The following is an 18504-nucleotide window of genomic DNA, read 5'->3' as shown; positions in this document are numbered from 1 at the left end:
ATTAGACATCCACGAAACAAAACGGAAATCACGGGAGAAGAAAAGGCATAGAAATGCTGTCAATATTATCGCTGATTTTCTTTGGTTCATTTTTCTTCATCTCATTACATTTCGTCTTTCTTCAGATTATACTACTTGTATTTAAGCGAAGTGAGACTGACGCCTATGTCATATCATGCCGGTAAATCTGTAATCATTAGATTAAGATGCTAGATAGTAATGTCTAGTTGTAGGACGAAAGAACAAGAGGCCGTTGCCGTTGCCGTTGTTATAAACTTGCCAAACATAATTGCCGTTTAAACAATCGAAAAAATTTCTTTAGTCAGCGAATTGTTGAGATGTGAAATAGCCTGTCTGAAAAAATAAACAGCTTTAAAAGCCAAATTGACAGTTTCCTGTAGGATCTAAAAAAAAAAAAAAAACTACCGATTTCCCATTGAAGTTTGAACCCTTCCACAAGTTGATGGAGACCGATCCAAAGACCATCAACGGGCCACCGGCACTCTATGATGAACTCATACTCCTACTCAGTAGAACATTTTGAGTTCACGATGAAAGTGATAGTGATAGAGAGCAGTATGAGTATGTCAAAGTCTAGAAGTATCTAGAAGAATCTGTTACTGTTATTAATTAACAGTTTTAATGTCGTTGTTATTGATATTATCAGATTATATTTAGGAAGCGGCTATTTTCACCCGGTGAAAATAGTCTGTCATGCTATTTTCACACAGTGATAATAGTGTGGGAGCCTTTTTTTTTACCGTCCCGTAACTTTTTTGGACGATTTTCACCGTATGGTGATAAGTAATAGTGTGGGAGACTTATTTCACGTCCAGTAATATTTTGGTTGACGATTTTCACCGTATGGTGATAATAGTGTGAGACTTATTTTACCGTACGGCGCACATAGTATCAGGAACACTGGCAACAACTAGAGAATGGGGCCCGATAATGGTAGTGATCCAGCCCCCCCCCCCCCCCCCCCCCATGTCCAGAAGAGGGAGACGATTACGGGAAACTGGCTAAATAAGATCAAAGAGAGAGGGAATGGGGATACCCCTCTGAAGCGCATAATGGACAGCGCCCCCGTTCCGAGCCGAAATAAGTCCCGACAACCCTTGTACACAGAATCCCTGACTACGCACAGAGCTGCACATACGAGATGGAAGTCGGTTTGGACGAATTCAATCCCTCGTGGGGTGGGGACGTACACTCCTCTAAGCTTGGTGAAAGTTGCCAGGCTTTGATACCAGTAAGAGGAGACACTGGGTGACTGTGAATCGGCTTCGGTCGAGGAGCTGCCTGACAGCAAGTGTGCTTCATCAGTGGGGTCTTTATAGCCGTCCCACATGTACCCGGTGTGGGCAAGAACCCGAAACGGCAAAGCATCTAGTTGAACGGTATGTTGTGACGATGCTACCGGGCGGGTTTGCGACGGTGCACGAGGGCAGACTGGACTTTGCTGATTGGGTTGATCTTCATAACATAGTAGTGTGAAAACCATAAGAGGCTGCTGCCGTACAGTGATATCTTGGTGGACGACTTTCACTGCCTGACACACCATTTTCACCGTACGGTGATAATGGTATCTTGGTAGCTAACAAACTTCGCAGCATTTGTATGTGTTGAACCCATGTCCTCAAGAAGTCGGGGGGGGGGGGGGGGGGGGGGGGAGCGGCTCAAGATAGATATAGAGATTGAAATCACGTTTTCTCGAGTTGTGAATAGCTCATATTCGTACAGTAGAGCCATGTCTCCCCTACCAGGTGGAGTTGTTGTTGGAGTAAGGTCGCGGGTTCAAGACCCCATCGCTGCCACGAAATTGGAAAGTTTCATCGGTAACTTAACCAATTCTGAATTCGCCATCCGGCCTGTATTATTATAGCTTTGGGAGGCCTTCCGAAAGCTCGTCGTGCTAAGGCAGGGAACCCAAATATTCGTTCCTAGTATACAACCTAGTACAGTGCAGTCCTGATAATTCGAATTGGGTGGGAAAAGCAAATGACTTCTATTTATCAGAATTCGATTTGTCTCCAAACAAGGGAAATAACTAAACCTGACTCCAGGTATCAGGGTTATATTGGGGTGTGGCCTATGATTGTTGGTGCCGTGTATTGGTCAGCTTGTGGTTATCACTGTGTGTTAGATCTATTTATAATCAACCCCCTTTGTTAGCCAGCGGCCAGCAGACCACAGTTAGTCTTAGTGATGAGAGCGCGAGAAGGAGAGAGGGATGACGCGAGACAGCTGGTCAATTTGGAGAAAGAAGAGAGAGGGCGGATGGGACGGAGAGGGAACAACACGCCATTACATGCCTCAGGGTCTAGTTATTATTATTATTAGTCAGCTCAGTCATTAAAACGCGTGGGAGGTGGATACGGAGAACAGGCAGTTCGTTATGACCTTCCAGAGTTTTTTTTATTTAGTGATGGGCAAGCACTTGCACTTCGAATAAAGAGAATAACGACTGTTCGAATTCGAATTTACCATGAATATTTTATATAGAAAAAGAAGAAAATAATTCATTACATCGTATGTTCTTCGATTTAAAAGAAATTCGGTTAATCAGATTTCGAATTATCTGGACTGGATAGTACCTTTTATCCCTAATAGAAAAAAAATAAAATCCTAGGACTGCTTTGCACTGCCTTTAAATACCTCACAAATCAAAATGGTGGCAGAGAATCAAAACAATGGTCAAATTAGGAGATTTTAAATTTTCACAAATCTATCACAAGGTTTGTTCTATATGATGACAAATTGAATAAATATACGTCTGACAAAAGGTCCACAAAATGTATGAATGTTAAAAAGAGCAAAGTTTCAAAAAGGCGTCATCTGTGTATAATCACAGGCCATGATTGGCAGACCTGTATGTCAATTATTACAGGCCATTTGTCACAGACCCATCTGCCAATAATCACAGCATTTACGAAATCAGGAACAATTGATTTTTTAACACAAGAGGAAAACAAATCCACGATTTTTTTAAATCAATCGGCAAGGAAAACATTAATCTGTGTGTAGTTCACGCTCACCTCACCTCATCCTCCTCACTCTCAAGCAACTAGTTTTCTCAGTTCAGGTCTGTTTCAAATTATTTTCACTGTGTGACATTTAAAGGCTATTCTCTTCATCATTCACAATGACATTAATGAAAACTATTACTCACAAAAGAAAAGCTCCATGGCAATTAACAAGGATTCAAAAAGTGTTATCACAATCACAATTCTTCTCTGAAATATAAACTGACTGAGCTCCGTTTCAAGAATTTTAATGATTGAGAGTTGTGAATCCAAATGTTGTATTAGACAAAATTGAAAGAATGACAAATATTTCTCTGCTCTTTTTCTATTGTTTTATACAAAATATATAAATCTAGAACATGTCTTGTATCTTGTCTTCCAGTCTTGTGAGTGCCACTCAAGCCACCATAGCCGTCATCGTGGGTGCCATCATTGCCAGCTCTTGTCAGGATATCATGAAAGATGTGTAGGTGAAATTTATGGGTTGTTGTGGGTAGGAGAATGGGGAGATTGTGATTGTGTGAGTATAAGTAAATGTTGGTTGTGGGTAGGAGAATGGGGAGATTGTGATTGTGTGAGTATAAGTAAATGTTGGTTGTGGGTAGGAGAATGGGGAGATTGTGATTGTGTGAGTATAAGTAAATGTTGGTTGTGGGTAGGAGAATGCGGGATTGTTTGTGTGAAAGACATGGCTAATTGTAAGTAGAAGAATGGGGGATTGTCTGAGTACAAGTCATGGTAGGATGTTGATAGGAGCATGGGGAATTATGTCAATGAAAATCATGGGTGGTTGTAGATAGGAAAATGGGGGATTTGGTGAACAAACGTCGTGATAGTTTATTGACGTTAGTTGTAGTTGTAGGTAGAAGAATGTGAATTTCTATATGTAGTCATGATTGGACATAGGCGGGAGTATGTGAGAAAGTGTGAGCATGGTTGTAGGTAAGGGAATGTGTACAGTGCCTTAGAACATTTGAAAATGGATTTTAATGAAATATAAAGGAATTTTTATGATTACAGTCCAATCCGGAGATGGCGACACATTGGGATCAGCGAAATGTTGCGATTAACTGAAGTTGTGATTAACTAAAGTTGAGTTCCCTGTCCACGAATGCAACATTTTTCCTCCGAGTTGATACAGGCATGGGGTCGTCCATGGCCTCATTAGGATTTATTTTGGTTTTGTATTTGTTTTATTGCGTTTTTTGCTTGTGTTTTTATTGGGGTTTTTTTTTTTTTCTTTTATAAGAGAAACTTTTTTAGGATGATCTGTGCAGTTATCAAGAAGCAAAACTATTTTACGATTGCTTAATAGTCTGTCTCATTTTTCCAACCATTTCACGAAATTGTGGAAGTCAGGCTTTTGAAAAATGCTCTTAGCTCACTGGTATTCTCGTTGAATCTCTTAGAAAGCATCTTGGTTGTCGACTTTTACCAATTTCATAAAGGGGCATCTTGTCATTTACCACACATGTTGGCTTATAATAAGAGGACATTTATCCTTTCTCTTGCTTTCCTTCCTCTGCTCAGTTCAGTATTCTTGAAGTAGTGGCCACATTCAGGGAATCTACGAAAGTAAAGACCACTTTCGTCAGCAGTACGGATGTTGTCCTCGACGTATTCTTCAATGTAGCTTTCCATTCAATGTGAGGTGCTTGCACGATCAGCATCTCCTTTTTTTTCCATACTCTCTCTTAAACACAACACCATGGCACGCCTTCCATCTTGACAACCATCCATCAATTGGATTGATTTCCTTTCCAACAGTTCCAGCAAATGATGAGATGACGCCTTTTGTTTTAGCACATCACACAATCGCCTGGCACCTTGTTTAAGCTTATTGCCCTTCCACATACCTAGGGCATTCTCAACTTTTCCAAATTGACCATCTCATTGTCTTTTGCGATTTAGATTTGATAATGTGCCATTGTTTTTCAATAGCCTTGAACTCTGAATTTTGGAGATGCAGTGTTTTTTAGCAAGTTCTGTCTGAGATGGTTAAGAAGATGAATTGAAATTTAATTGTGAGATTTTGTTTGGTTGATTTCTTTAATTTGCCACTTTTTTATGTCAAAAATGTGATGCGATCAACCGAAGTTTGTTGCAATTAACTAGTGACTTTTATATAGAATTAATTCTGTTTCTTGGTAAATGTTGCGACTAACCGAACGTTGCGATTAACCGAGTTGCTTTTATATCTGGAGTTGACTTTATTTTCATTAATTCTGAAACAATTATTCCTGACCCATCATGTCAAAAGGGTACAAAGTATTGGTGGATCTGAATCTGATGCTTAATTTAGATCCTGTGGGGTTTATTTTTGGTGGTAAAACACTCGCCTTTGGACTGGAAGGTCTTGGGTTTGATTCCTGTTTTACTGGTGCATATTTGAGTCTTTGGCAAAGGCTCTTTACTCACATTTTTTCACCATACACAGGTGTAAAATCGAGCAGCTAAATTTTGCTTTTTTGTTTTGGTGAATTTTGATATAGCTTCTTAAAATTACAATTTGACTATATTATACCTAACCACCCCATAACTACTACCGGGTTTGATTCTATGTTAACCTTATAACACCACCTATTCCTTTCCCCTATCCACAGTCACTGGTTGAGCAACACTTACATGTACTTTGGCTCTACATACTTCCTGTACGACACCTGGGCCATGTACGCTTACAACATACGGCTCTACTCCCATCATTATCACCTCTTAGACACAGCTGGGAAGATCAAACGTTTTATAAACAAAAACAAATTGATGGTCATTCATCACCTGGCCCTCCCTGGAGTTTTATTTCCCCTTATTCTGGTAAGACAACATCACTGACAACTCTTCTTACTTCCCCTTATTCTGGTAAGACAACATCACTGACAACTCTTCTTACTTCTCCTTATTCTGGTAAGACAACATAACTGACAACTCTTCTTACTTCCCCTTATTCTGGTAAGACAACATCACTGACAACTCTTCTTACTTCCCCTTATTCTGGTAAGACAACATAACTGACAACTCTTCTTACTTCCCCTTATTCTCGTAAGTCAACATAACTGACAACTCTTCTTTAATAATTATAATGATAATAATAATAATAATAATAATAATATTATTATATGATATTTATATTACGCCTTACCACGTATCCCCAACAAGCTCAATTTTCACTCAACCACTCAAACATGCAGTATGAAACAGCAATATAATTCTAGTGTTACATATTAAAAAGAAACACGTTTTAAGATGGTTTTTTTAAAGAATTCTTCATCATGACTGTCTCTGATATATCTTGGAAGGGAGTTCCAGATAAAGGGTGCCGAATATTCAAACACATGCTCGCCAATTTTGCGAGTGATTTTTGGTTTCACAAGTATGGGATTATCAGACTTTGGTCTCAGATTCTGGCTGAGGTGTAGAATTTAAGCATGTCATTAATATATCCAGGACAATCGGAGTGCAGTGATTTAAAAACAATAGTACAGATCTTATATTCTATACGTTTCTCAACGGGAAGCCAGTGGAGTTCTCTTAGCAAACCTGATGCAGATTGATTTCTCCTCTTTCTATAAATAAGCCTGGCGGTCAGCATTGTTCTGGCTAAAATCTTATTTGTGTTTTCTGTCTCCAGATGTATCGAGATGATAGGGGAGATTTTTTCCTTGGAGTTTTTTACATGATAGAACTGGTGGTACCTTTGTTATCTGCCAGAGAAATCTTGATACAGGTAAATATTTGAATGCTGACGAGTATATTTTTAGAAATGATGATTTTATGGATGCCCAAGTTCTCATCAGTGGAGTGTTTGTCAGACTCGCAGACATCCTGAGATCAATTTGGTATTTTTATGTCAAGATCCCTTATCCACATATCCCTGACTGGCTAGTTGGATCAAATAGGGATCTGGGAACAAGCATTTCATCAAAGACTAATGTCCTACTCATGGGGTGGACAGCATGCCCTCCCACATGCCACAGAAAAGGGATGGATTTTTGTCTCCTTGGGAGTCATGACTACTGTGAAAAATACAAATTCAAAAAGCTTTAGTTTTGTTTTTTTTCTCATCAGTAAAACATCCTGAAATTGTCATGTTTGGGATCTTAGCAAAATGGGTTTTATAATCGGTTTGTGGTATTCGAAATAGATTTATTAGTGAATTGGATAGTGTCTGCCTGCAGAAAGTAAGGTCAGTAGTAGTTTATGGGGGGAGGGAAGGTGGTATAACGAGAGTTTACTGTTTTCTTATTCAAATGAGTCCTATGTACGTTACAAGGAGGTTCAACTTCTTGTTTTTCTTTTTGTTGTTGTTGTTGTTCTACTTCTTCTTTTCCTCCTCCTCTTCCTCCTCCTCCTCCTCCTCCTCCTCCTCCTCCTTCTTCTTCTTCTTCTACTTCTTCTTCTCCTCCTCTTCCTCCTCCTCCTCCTCCTCCTCCTCCTCTTCTCTTCTTCTTCTTCTTCTTCTTCTTCTTCTTCTTCTTCTTCTTCTTCTTCTTCTTCTTCTTCTTCTTCTTCTTCTTCTTCTTCTTCTTCTTCTTCTTCTTTCTTCTTCTTCTTTCTTCTTCTTCATCATCATCATCATCATCATATTAATATAATAATAATAATAATAATAATAATAATAATAATAATAATAATAATAATAATAATAATAATAATAATAATAATAATAATAATAATAATAATAATTTAATTTATTTCTATATGGCACCTGCCCATACAAAATAGTTCTAAGCGAACAATATACATCGCATGCAATATACATCATTAAAAAATTACTCTTCATAACAACATTTAAAAGATGAGAATACAGAATTATTTTTTAAAATTTCTTCCTCTTCCTCTTCTTCATATAAATCCACTTAGCCAATGTTGCATGACCAGAAAACATATTTTCTTTTGGTCATCGGTATACTTTCAAAATGGACGGATAATACAATTTTAAAAGAATTGTTTAATGTCTTTTTGTTCAATGGTCCAATTAATTTTGAAATTGTGAACACAATAAAAGTTTGAATTTTTAATTTCATTGGCCAAGCTTTAAATGTAAAGAGTCCTTGGAAAACACCTCATTGTGATGAACAGTTTTTGGATTTTGATAACTAATGATACTGTGAGATATGAGCACATCAACACTAAGCGTATCAAAATCACTATCAGGCTTGGCTAGTATGATATTAAGATATTATCAAAGTACAAAATCAATAAGGGACAATTAAGTATATCCAACAAAAAAATTGCAGTTTCCACAGGTTATTCTACAGGCGTGTTAGACCTGACTCAGAATATAAAAGTGATTTATTTATTTAGTCATTAAAAAAAAAAAAATTCTACATGTAAGATTGATCCCCAAGCATGGGGTTTTCTGAAGTAAAAACGATTGAGTGAAATACCACTGCCACTGTCATTCCATTAAAGTCATTTATATTTTCTCCATCTTTCTTCTTCACCCCTCCCCCCACTCCCTTACTCTAGCTAAAGATGAAGCAGACGAGGTTGTATACTGTCACCAGTGTCCTGGTGCTTGCCATGTTCTGTGTTAGTCGGATTCTGGTTTTCCCCTATTTGTATCATGCATATTCTCTATACTCTGGTATACCATTTTGGGCCGTCCCGTTGGCCATCCCAGTCAAGTGTAACTTGTCATGCCTTGCCATTTTAGTGCCTCAGATCTACTGGTTTTCATTAATGCTACGTAAGCTAAGGAAGGCGATTATCGGTCATTCTCAGGGCAAAGAGACAGACAATGAAAACACGTGTCACACCAACGGTATCAAAATGAAGTAAACATCCCATTCCATGTGAATTATGTTGTTATTTATATTGTTGTTGATGGTAGTTTTAGTGATGGTCGACTCAATCTTTGTATTTAGTAGCCAGGATGATTCAATTCTATACAATAACAGTGACAAGGGGAGTCAATTCTCCTCAATCAAAAAAAACACAAAGGAGACCATTCTTCATAATCATGAGGATAAAGGGAGACAACTTTCACATGGACAAAAGAAAACAAACGACTTGTCTGTTTCACCTCTCTAGTCTTTTTGTTTTTTTGGATTGAAATTTAGTCTCTTGGTTTTGTTCTTTTTTTTTGTTTTGATTTCTCCCCCCCCCCCCCCCCCCCCCCCCCACAGAGAATTAATCAAAACAAAAAACAAATCAACAAATGAGTGACAAGTCCATGGAGAGAATACTCATGTAGGCCTTACATTCCATCATCCAATATTTTGATGTTGCTTGTTACCGTTGCCTTTGTTGTTGTTGTAGCAGATGTTGCTAGTCCACACATAACACTTTGTTGTTGTAGCAGATGTTGCTAATCGTCCACACACCCATCCGTCCATGACCTTCAATATTTGTAACAAACAGCAACAGCTACTGCCTGTAAAAAAATAATAAATTAAGCCATCAGTAAATCGGTTAGATATCAAGTCAATTTCAATCCACAAACAAGACTACTCTTACTCTTACAATCAAAATTTTTTTAATCCTCTTTTTTTTTTTTTTTTTTTTTTTGACAAGAGTAAGAGTAGTCTTGTTTGTGGATTGAAATTGACTTGATATCTAACCGATTTACTGATGGCTTAATTTATTATTTTTTTTACAGGCAGGGGCAGGGTTTAATTTTTACTCCAGCTGGACTTCACATCAGGGAATCCTTATATTTATATAACACAAAATTTGTGAATTCATAATGCGTCATTTATTCCCCCAACAGGCTATGAGAACACTTTTTCATTTTGTATCATCCATGATGTCAATCTTGCTATTCTTTAAGTAAAAGTCGTAGTTAGAATATAGTTTTAATTTATTGATATTTATCATTACCATTCACAATATACTGTGTGTAATGGATTAAAAGGAAATGTCATTTCATTCATTCATAACATTAGGTTGTATTTTCAATCCGTAATACACTGCGTGGCATTTCCCCCTCTGAGCGATATTTTAGTGCTAGGTCAACTCGACCCCATTAGTGGGGTCAGCCCGTGGATGGAACAGAGAGGTCAGGGGGAATCTGTGATCCCGCTGATGGTAATTAATTGCTGCAATATTTCATGGTATTGCTTAGTTGCTAACATGAATATGAAAACTGTTCCCTCACCACAAGCAAAGCAAGGGTTTCTTTCATCATATGCCATGGTTGATAATAATGTATCCTCGTAAGGCTGCTCATAAGAGAGGTCAATTTAGTGGTTTTTAAGCTATAACTATAAATGAAATTAATTTGTTGTAATTTGCATATTAATAATTTAATTCCCAGCGGCAGAAAATGATTGAAACAAGCATCATTATAAAGTAAAAATGATGATCTTGACACATGCCATGTTTTTTAATTGTAAAATTCTTATTTTGCATGACTTGGTGAAATCCTCATTTGCTCTCCCACAGTATTCCATGCAATGAATTAGATCTATGTCCAAATATCAGTTTAGGAATAAAATATAAACCATTAGACGAAAATATTATTAATCTTTTTTTTTTTTAAAGCATTTAACTGATTTTAATGTTATGTAGTTTTGGACACATTTGAAAGCCAACTTTTCAATGGCTTGATGACTTTTTTCTATACTTAAATCCCTTACGATTCAAGTTAAAATTACATTTTTTATGAATGTTAGGCATTATTGTTTGAAGATGTATAGTGTTTTTGTGTGCTTGTCTCAGGAAAAACCGACTTTATAGGTGTCAGTGTTTAGGGTCATTGAAATCCATCTCAATTACTCATATTTTTGCATGTTGAATAAGTAATATAATGTAAGTTCAAGTTCTCCTTTTGTGCACAAGTGAAAGTGTTAACTTTTTATAGACTGAAGCGTCCAGATATATATGGCAGTGATTTCCCAAAAATTAAATGATCTGCTGTGGTATGCCTGTCATGTTATACTGATTTGACTCGGATTGTTATTCAATTGTTTTAATTCTAAATTTGACTGACTGGAGTTCAATGGTATATCAGATGACTTTATAATACAATGACTGAATGTGTATTCTTGAAGGAAAGGAGATGATTCTATATAATCTGTATGGACAGTGTGTTCGTTTTGAATGTAGTTGCTCGACTGGGTGGGGATCCTGACCTCCCATAGCGGGCAGAGAGGTACACACTGTGTCTTCTATCCCCTTATATCTGTTTTCCAACATGCTTTCTGTCTTTGTCTTGGAATGAGATTACTCAGTTTTTTTCCTGGCCCTGGTCGGAGTCCTGGCTGGGAGGGAAACAGTCAAATGCATAGTTATTGTTTTGGGAGATGATATTTTTTTCCTTGTAAATCATCTCTCTGTTATGTATTAGTATATTTGTTATTTTTTAATGTATAATGTAGGCATTTGAGTGTGTTCCTCTTTGTTGAATTTTTTCTTGTGTCCGGATGAGACTTATAGGTGATCTCAAACTAAGTACATTGGTGGTATGCTCTTGGAATCTACATCTGATCCCTATTTGTTCCCAGTTCCCCTATGTCTTACTTTCTCTTGGATGCTTCAATTGTAATTCTAGAACTTTTTACTATCCCATTTTCTTCCTTTTTACTGGCGCTGATATAACCTAAATGTGTTGCGAGCGCCGTAAAACCCTTAAAAAACAAAAAACAAAAAATGTAGTTGCTCGATAAGGAGAAAGAAGTTTCTACTTGGAATAAACTAAATGCCCTCATAATTTTGAATCCTCTTTTGTCCACATACTGTGTCCATCTGTCTGAGCAAATCATTTAATTTAACTGTACCAGTACTTAGTGTTAGTTGTAATTGATGATTGATACTGCAATATTTGTAGTATGTCCAGTAACCTTGTTGGGTGATTGATTTTTTTTTCTTGTAAAGAGGTCATACTTTATAGTATAGGCAGATTGATAGTAAATTGAGATATTGAAATCATACACAATATTGGTTTATAGTTTTTACTGGTCAATAAAATATTATCTTTATGAGTTATTTTACCACATAAAGACATAAATCATATCAGTTTACTGTTATGACCAACACAACTGTTTGAGAGGAAAGGAAGTGGTAAAAAAAATATACAGAACAAACAAAACCATGAATAAATCAAGAACATCAACTGCCAATATGATAATAATGCACAGGAACATAGATACATATATGTCCTTTTGATATTTATTAAAATTCTTGAGATACTGCCGCTGAGTTTTGAATAACAATTTTTTTTATTTAAGTGCACCATAATTTACAAGCACTTAAAATTATATCCACAATTTGTGATATTTAAAGAAAACTATTAACCACAAGAATGTCAAATTTTCACTGATGTTTAGAAAAACAACTGATTTTTCAAATCAAAATAATAAAGTGAGTCTGTTATTGTTTTCCCGCTATACGGACATATTATAAAACCATAAATATCCATAATTGCCCCCATTGGACACATGACTGCCTGATACCAGTTGAACTCCAATGACCTCACACAGGTAGCTAGCAGGGAGGGAGGGTTATTGGTCCCTTGGGAGTTCCAACTCACGTCGTGAATAGAGCCACAATTTGTCATACTAAAATGGGTGATGGCATTTGTTTAAAATGTTTTTAGTATGCTTTTTATTATGGAATGTTTTTTTTTATTGAAGCTCTTTCAAAGAGCACTATCTGGTTGGGGTTCCCGACATCCCATAGTGGGCAGGGAGGTACTTGTTGTGTCTTCTACCCCCCTGTATCCGTTTTCCAATTGCTTTCTGTCTTTGTCTTGGAATGAGATTACTTAGTTTTGTCCTGACCCTGGTCGGGGTCCTTGGCTGGGAGGGAAACAATCGAATATATTGTTATAGTTTTGGGAGATAATATTTTTTCCCTTGTAAATCATCTCTCTGTTATATACTGTTATTTTTTCATCTTTAACATATGATTTGTAAACATTTGAGTGTATTCTCCTCAGTGGGATCTTGTGCTAGTGCTAGTGTCTGGGTGAGACTTTTAGGTGATCTCAAACTAAATACACTGATAGTGTGCTCTTGAAATCTACATGTTCCCTATTTGGGCGATTTCCCCTTTGTCTCACTATTTCCTCAAGTCATTTTAATTGTACAGCTAGAATATTTTTACTATCCAATTTTCTTCCTTTTTACTGGCGCTGATATGACTTAAATGTGTTGCAAGCGCCGTAAAACCCTTAAAACAACCAAAAACAAAGAGTACTATGGATAGATATCTTTTATATGTTGTTGTCTTCTGTATTCCTCTCTGTCTTTATTATGACTAAGATTTGCAGCTACTCTAATGTTGTTTTATTCTAAGATTATTACCTCACTGATTTTAGCTGTGCCAGATTTTCTAATGTCAATTGAGTCATCAAGCTTGCCATTGTGATAAATAATTAATGAATTACAAATCATGTTTACAATGCTGGAAATTCCTTAAGCAATATGTGTGTGTGTGTGTGTGTGTGTGTGTTCTGTAATCTGTAAATACAACTGTGTGCTGATCTCAGATTTATTTTTTTACTACAGGTGTTCTGTTCCCCTTGTATGGTGTCCTGATCTCTGTAGATTTATATTCCTATCATGGTATAGGACAACTTGGATTTTCTAGAGACCTTTTTGATGAGGGAAGCAGTCATATGTCATTAGCAGTAACTTTTTTGTTTTGTTTGTTTGTTTTTGTGAGGGATAATGATTTTTACCTTATAAATCATTTGTTTGTATGATTGTGTACTCGTATTATGAACTTTCTGTGTTTCTCCCATTTGGCCAGGATTCCGTGCAATCATCCTCAAAGTATTACTTTTGTGACTGATCTTCTTTTCAAAGCTACAGTGATGGGCACCAAGGGGCTATTTTGTAACTAATCAGGATCCACAAATGTGAACCTGAGGCTGGTCACAGGAGTTGATTACTGCTTGAATCGAGTTGTAACTATGTATTCCTCTTTGTCTCTTCCTTCTTCTGACTTGCCTGTTGGGAATGTTACAGATACTGGGTACTGAATCTCTCGATCCTTTTGTGTTGTACCATCTTCCTTTTCTTCGGCACTTAAATAATCCTGAAGTTTTGTACAAACTATCTTGGTGTCTCCTCTTTGGCCAGGATCCCTTGCAATCATTTTCAAAGCATTTCTTGTGTGGCTGCTCTTCTTTATTAAGTTGCAGTGACGGGCTCTCATTGGCCCTTTTTGCATCTCAAGTATCCAGATCTAGATAATTGCGAGACTTTACCTTAGGCTGGGAAAAAATTACTGCTGATATCTAATTGTAATTGTAGTAATTATTCCGCTTTGTCTCTTACTTCTTCTTTTGCGCCTGTTGAAGTTGAAGGCACAGAATACCTAATCTATCCTCTTGTGTTATGTACACTCCTCCTTGTCTTAGGCACCGAAATAACACTGAGGTATTGTAAGCACCTTTAAACTTAACTGAATACAATCAAATTGTTACGTTTTTGTAAACTACATCTAACACAGGCTCAAATGATAATAAATTCACATAGAATCATTTTACTCTTTTTTTTCAAGAATTTATATTAAATGATTTACTATTTGTAAAATTTTATTTATAGATAAAATTGCCGATGCCCAATATTATCAGAGATAGTTACACAGAGATGTGGAGGCATTGGATGTCGATGCGGCCGCATCTTCCTGGAGGGACAGATTATATTAACTGTGTTGTCATTTGAGTGATTAATGTCTGACATATTTAGTTAATATTTGCCTTCTTTTGAACAACTGTTCTGGGCTGTTCTTTGAGGACAGCATTTTCCCATCAATAACTCCACTAAACAAATAAGCTGTGGGGGTTCATGGTCTCTTAATTCTGTCATTTCTAAAATATCTAATCTAATATGTCATACTGTATAATTCTTAATGCATGCAGAGGAGTTCATGTGATTTGATTTGGCTTTGATTTGGCTTTTAAATAATTAGTTGCGGGTCTCAATCAACACAATTCAAGTTATAAGAAAGAAAAGAAGACATTGTGATTGAAGTCTATGATATAATACATAACAGGAAAGAGAAAGTCTATGATATAATACATAACAGGAAAGAGAAAGTCTATGACATAATACATAACAGGAAAGAGAAAGTCTATGATATAATACATAACAGGAAAGAGAAAGTCTATGACATAATACATAACAGGAAAGAGAAAGTCTATGATATAATACATAACAGGAGAGAAAGTCTATGATATAATACATAACAGGAAAGAAAAAGTCTATGATATAATACATAACAGGAAAGAGAAAGGCTATGATATAATACATAACAGGAAAGAGAAAGTCTATGATATAATACATAACAGGAGAGAAAGTCTATGATATAATACATAACAGGAAAGAAAAAGTCTATGATATAATACATAACAGGAAAGAGAAAGGCTATGATATAATACATAACAGGAAAGAGAAAGTCTATAATATAATACATAACAGGAAAGAAAAAGTCTATGATATAATACATAACAGGAAAGAGAAAGGCTATAATATAAGACATAACAGGAAAGAGAAAGGCTATAACATAATATATAACAGGAAAGAGAAAGGCTATAATATACTACATAACCGGAAAGAGAAAGGTTATAATATAATACATAACTGGAAAGAGAAAGGCTATAATATAAGACATAACAGGAAAGAGAAAGGCTATAACATAATACATAACTGGAAAGAGAAAGGCTATAATATACTACATAACAGGAAAGAGAAAGGCTATAATATAATACATAACAGGAAAGAGAAAGGCTGTAATATAATACATAACCGGAAAGAGAAAGGCTATAATATAATACATAACAGGAAGAGAAAGTCTATAATAGACATAACAGGAAAGAGAAAGTCTATAATAGACATAACAGGAAAGAGAAAGTCTATAATAGACATAACAGGAAAGAGAAAGTCTATAATAGACATAACAGGAAAGAGAAAGTCTATAATAGACATAACAGGAAAGAGAAAGTCTATGATATAATACATAACAGGAAAGAGAAAGTCTATAATATAATACATAACAGGAAAGAGAAAGTCTATGATATAATACATAACAGGAAAGAGAAAGTCTATGATATAATACATAACAGGAAAGAGAAAGGTCCCTTAACTCGTCCTAGAGGTGTGTCATGTGTCACCAAGCTTTACTTTGTCTTAGAAGTGGTTGGTTTAATAATAAGTGTGACTGTTGGTGAATTCTGATTCCGAATCCAGGCATATTATGGGTAACGGACAGGTCTGAGTGAAACAGTACAGTACCTTCTGTACAAACTATAGCACATGAAATAATAAATTCAACAAATGTACGGTAAATTATTATGAGATACGGAGATCATGTTGAAACCTAACCCACTGGGTGGAGATCCTGACCTCCCATAGTGGGCAGGGGGGTACATACTGTGTCTTCTATCCCCTTATATCTCTTTTCCAACATGCTTTCTGTCTTTGTCTTTAAATGAGGTTACCACTTGATTTTGTCCTGGCCCTGGTTGGAGTCTTGGCTGGGAGGGAAACAGTCAAATGCATAGTTATTGTTTTGGGAGATGATATTTTTTTCCTTGTAAATCATCTCTCTGTTATGTATTATTATATTTGTTATTTTTAGTGTATAATGTAATGTAAGCATTTGAGTGTATTCCTCTCTGTTGGATTTTGTGCTTGTGTCCGGATGAGACTTATAGGTGATCTCAAACTAAGTACATTGGTGGTATGCTCTTGGAACCTACATCTAATCCCTATTTGTTCCCAGTTCCCCTTTGTCTTACCTTTTCTTGGGTGCTTTAATTGTAATTCTAGAACTTTTTACTATCCATTTTCTTCCTTTTTACTGGCGCTGATATGACCTAAATGTGTTGCAAGTGCCGTAAAAGCCTTACAAACAAACAAACAAACCTAACCCAAACAAGAAGAGAACTGTGTGTCTGTCACTGGTGTTATGTGCAAAGTTTTTTTTAGGCGTGATGTTATTTTGACGGGTGTTAACTCTTATGGACCATCTCTGTGTATCTGTCTCCAGTATTATCAGGCACCTGCATTTTAAAAAATCCCATTTTTTTTTGGTAATAAATTTGTAATAATCAAAGGAATAACAAGAAGTATGTGATGGGGAAGGGGTGGAGTGATGGAGGTATCTGTGACTATTGCTAGACATCCATGTTATCTCGATATCAAAGCGGGTGGTTGGATGGGAGCATCACCCTTGAATCATATACCTATGATGTTCGCATGGGTGTACGATCCGATAGTGATGTCGTTTCTTCTTCTCTTTACTAGCCTATCCTGCTTCTTTGGTTTGTGATTGTATTTTTGACAGGGGATATTTTTTTTCCTGTAAATCCTCTGCCTGTTTGTTCTTGGTTATTTATAATTTAGCTTATGATATCTTTAGGTTATGATTTTGATTGACATTTGTACTATTTTTGTTAGATTGCTTGTTTTTTTGTTTCAGCGGTCTCTCATATAACCTCAATTGTGTTGGAAGAGACCTAAAGCAACAAACAAATCGATATCAAAGGCTGTGCTGATAAATGATAAGGAGAGGGGGATAAAGACACCCCCCCCCCCACCAATTTCAAACCATTACTAGGGGTATGTTTATTGTTACTTCCCTGTCATAAATTTAAATAACTACGATAAGAATGAAATATCAACCCCATCCCCGCCCCTTCCTACCCATAACTATAATCAATACAAAAACAATGTGTTACCAGGGAACATAACTGTTTTGGGTAAGGCTCTATTATATTCCACATGTTTTAAATCAAATGGATTTTCTTGCCTATTTAAAGATTTTTCATTCACAAAATGTTTTATCAGAAATCCGAGGCCATCTCCATTCGTGGCGTGTTATAGGCTGCATGATATACAAAACTGAAGTTGTCTCACAAAATACATGTTTTTTTGGGTTGTTTTTGGCAGAAAATTATACCTCAGACATCAATTATGATAAGAATGTGTAGAAAGCCAAAATATTTTTTTAAAAGTGTTTCATCAGAGAAAAGGCAGACAGAACGTCATTTCTCTGAAAATAACATTAACATCACTGAGTCGACTATCGCCTAAAGGAAGACGGTCTGTGAGGTGTATTCTGTTGTGAGGCTATTTCTGTTGTGAGGCTATGTGGTCTTGTGGTTTGGCACTTGCTTTCAGATTGAAAGGTCTTGGGTTTGAGCTCTTGCTCGGCACATAGTTGAGTCCTTGAAAAAGGCTCTTTACTCGCATTCTCTCTCCGTACTCGGGTGTAAAAAGAGTACCTGATATTAACAACGTAGTCTCTGTCAGGCGTCATGTTTCGTTCTACATGTTACGTGTTGCTCATGGCCTTTTTGTAAAGCGCTTTGAGCACATTTAGTGAATATTGCGCTATATAAAAGCTCTCGTTTTGTTTTTTTTGTACTCAAGAGTTCATTGTTTTTTTGTGATGATCTCAATGAATGTGCTTGATACTGTATTATATCTCAATGGTCACTCTATCCCTTTTGGTAACTCGACTAAGTCGCATGCACGGAAAGTATTCACATCGTGATGATGTGTTTTGGCAAGACGGGAGATTTGTA

General features: G+C 36.4%; 1 protein-coding gene across 1 annotated transcript; it reads left to right on the top strand.

The window, feature by feature from the left end:
• Positions 1 to 15: 15 nt before the first annotated feature.
• LOC144968880 (ceramide synthase-like) lies at positions 16 to 16850 on the top strand. The gene is made up of 5 exons (XM_078907700.1): positions 16 to 181; positions 3409 to 3492; positions 5630 to 5837; positions 6652 to 6747; positions 8493 to 16850. The coding sequence occupies exons 1-5, from the start codon at positions 54 to 56 to the stop codon at positions 8802 to 8804; spliced, it is 828 nt and encodes a 275-aa protein (XP_078763826.1). The 5' UTR covers positions 16 to 53; the 3' UTR covers positions 8805 to 16850.
• Positions 16851 to 18504: the final 1654 nt, after the last annotated feature.

The sequence above is a fragment of the Berghia stephanieae genome, chromosome 3 (genome assembly GCF_034508935.2).
Source record: "Berghia stephanieae isolate SIO BIC M18660-M18661 chromosome 3, UCSD_Bste_1.3, whole genome shotgun sequence".
In the NCBI taxonomy this organism is placed as follows: domain Eukaryota; kingdom Metazoa; phylum Mollusca; class Gastropoda; order Nudibranchia; family Aeolidiidae; genus Berghia; species Berghia stephanieae.
The sequence above is the reverse complement of the archived record's forward strand: the minus strand, read 5'-3'. Positions and strand labels throughout refer to the sequence as shown.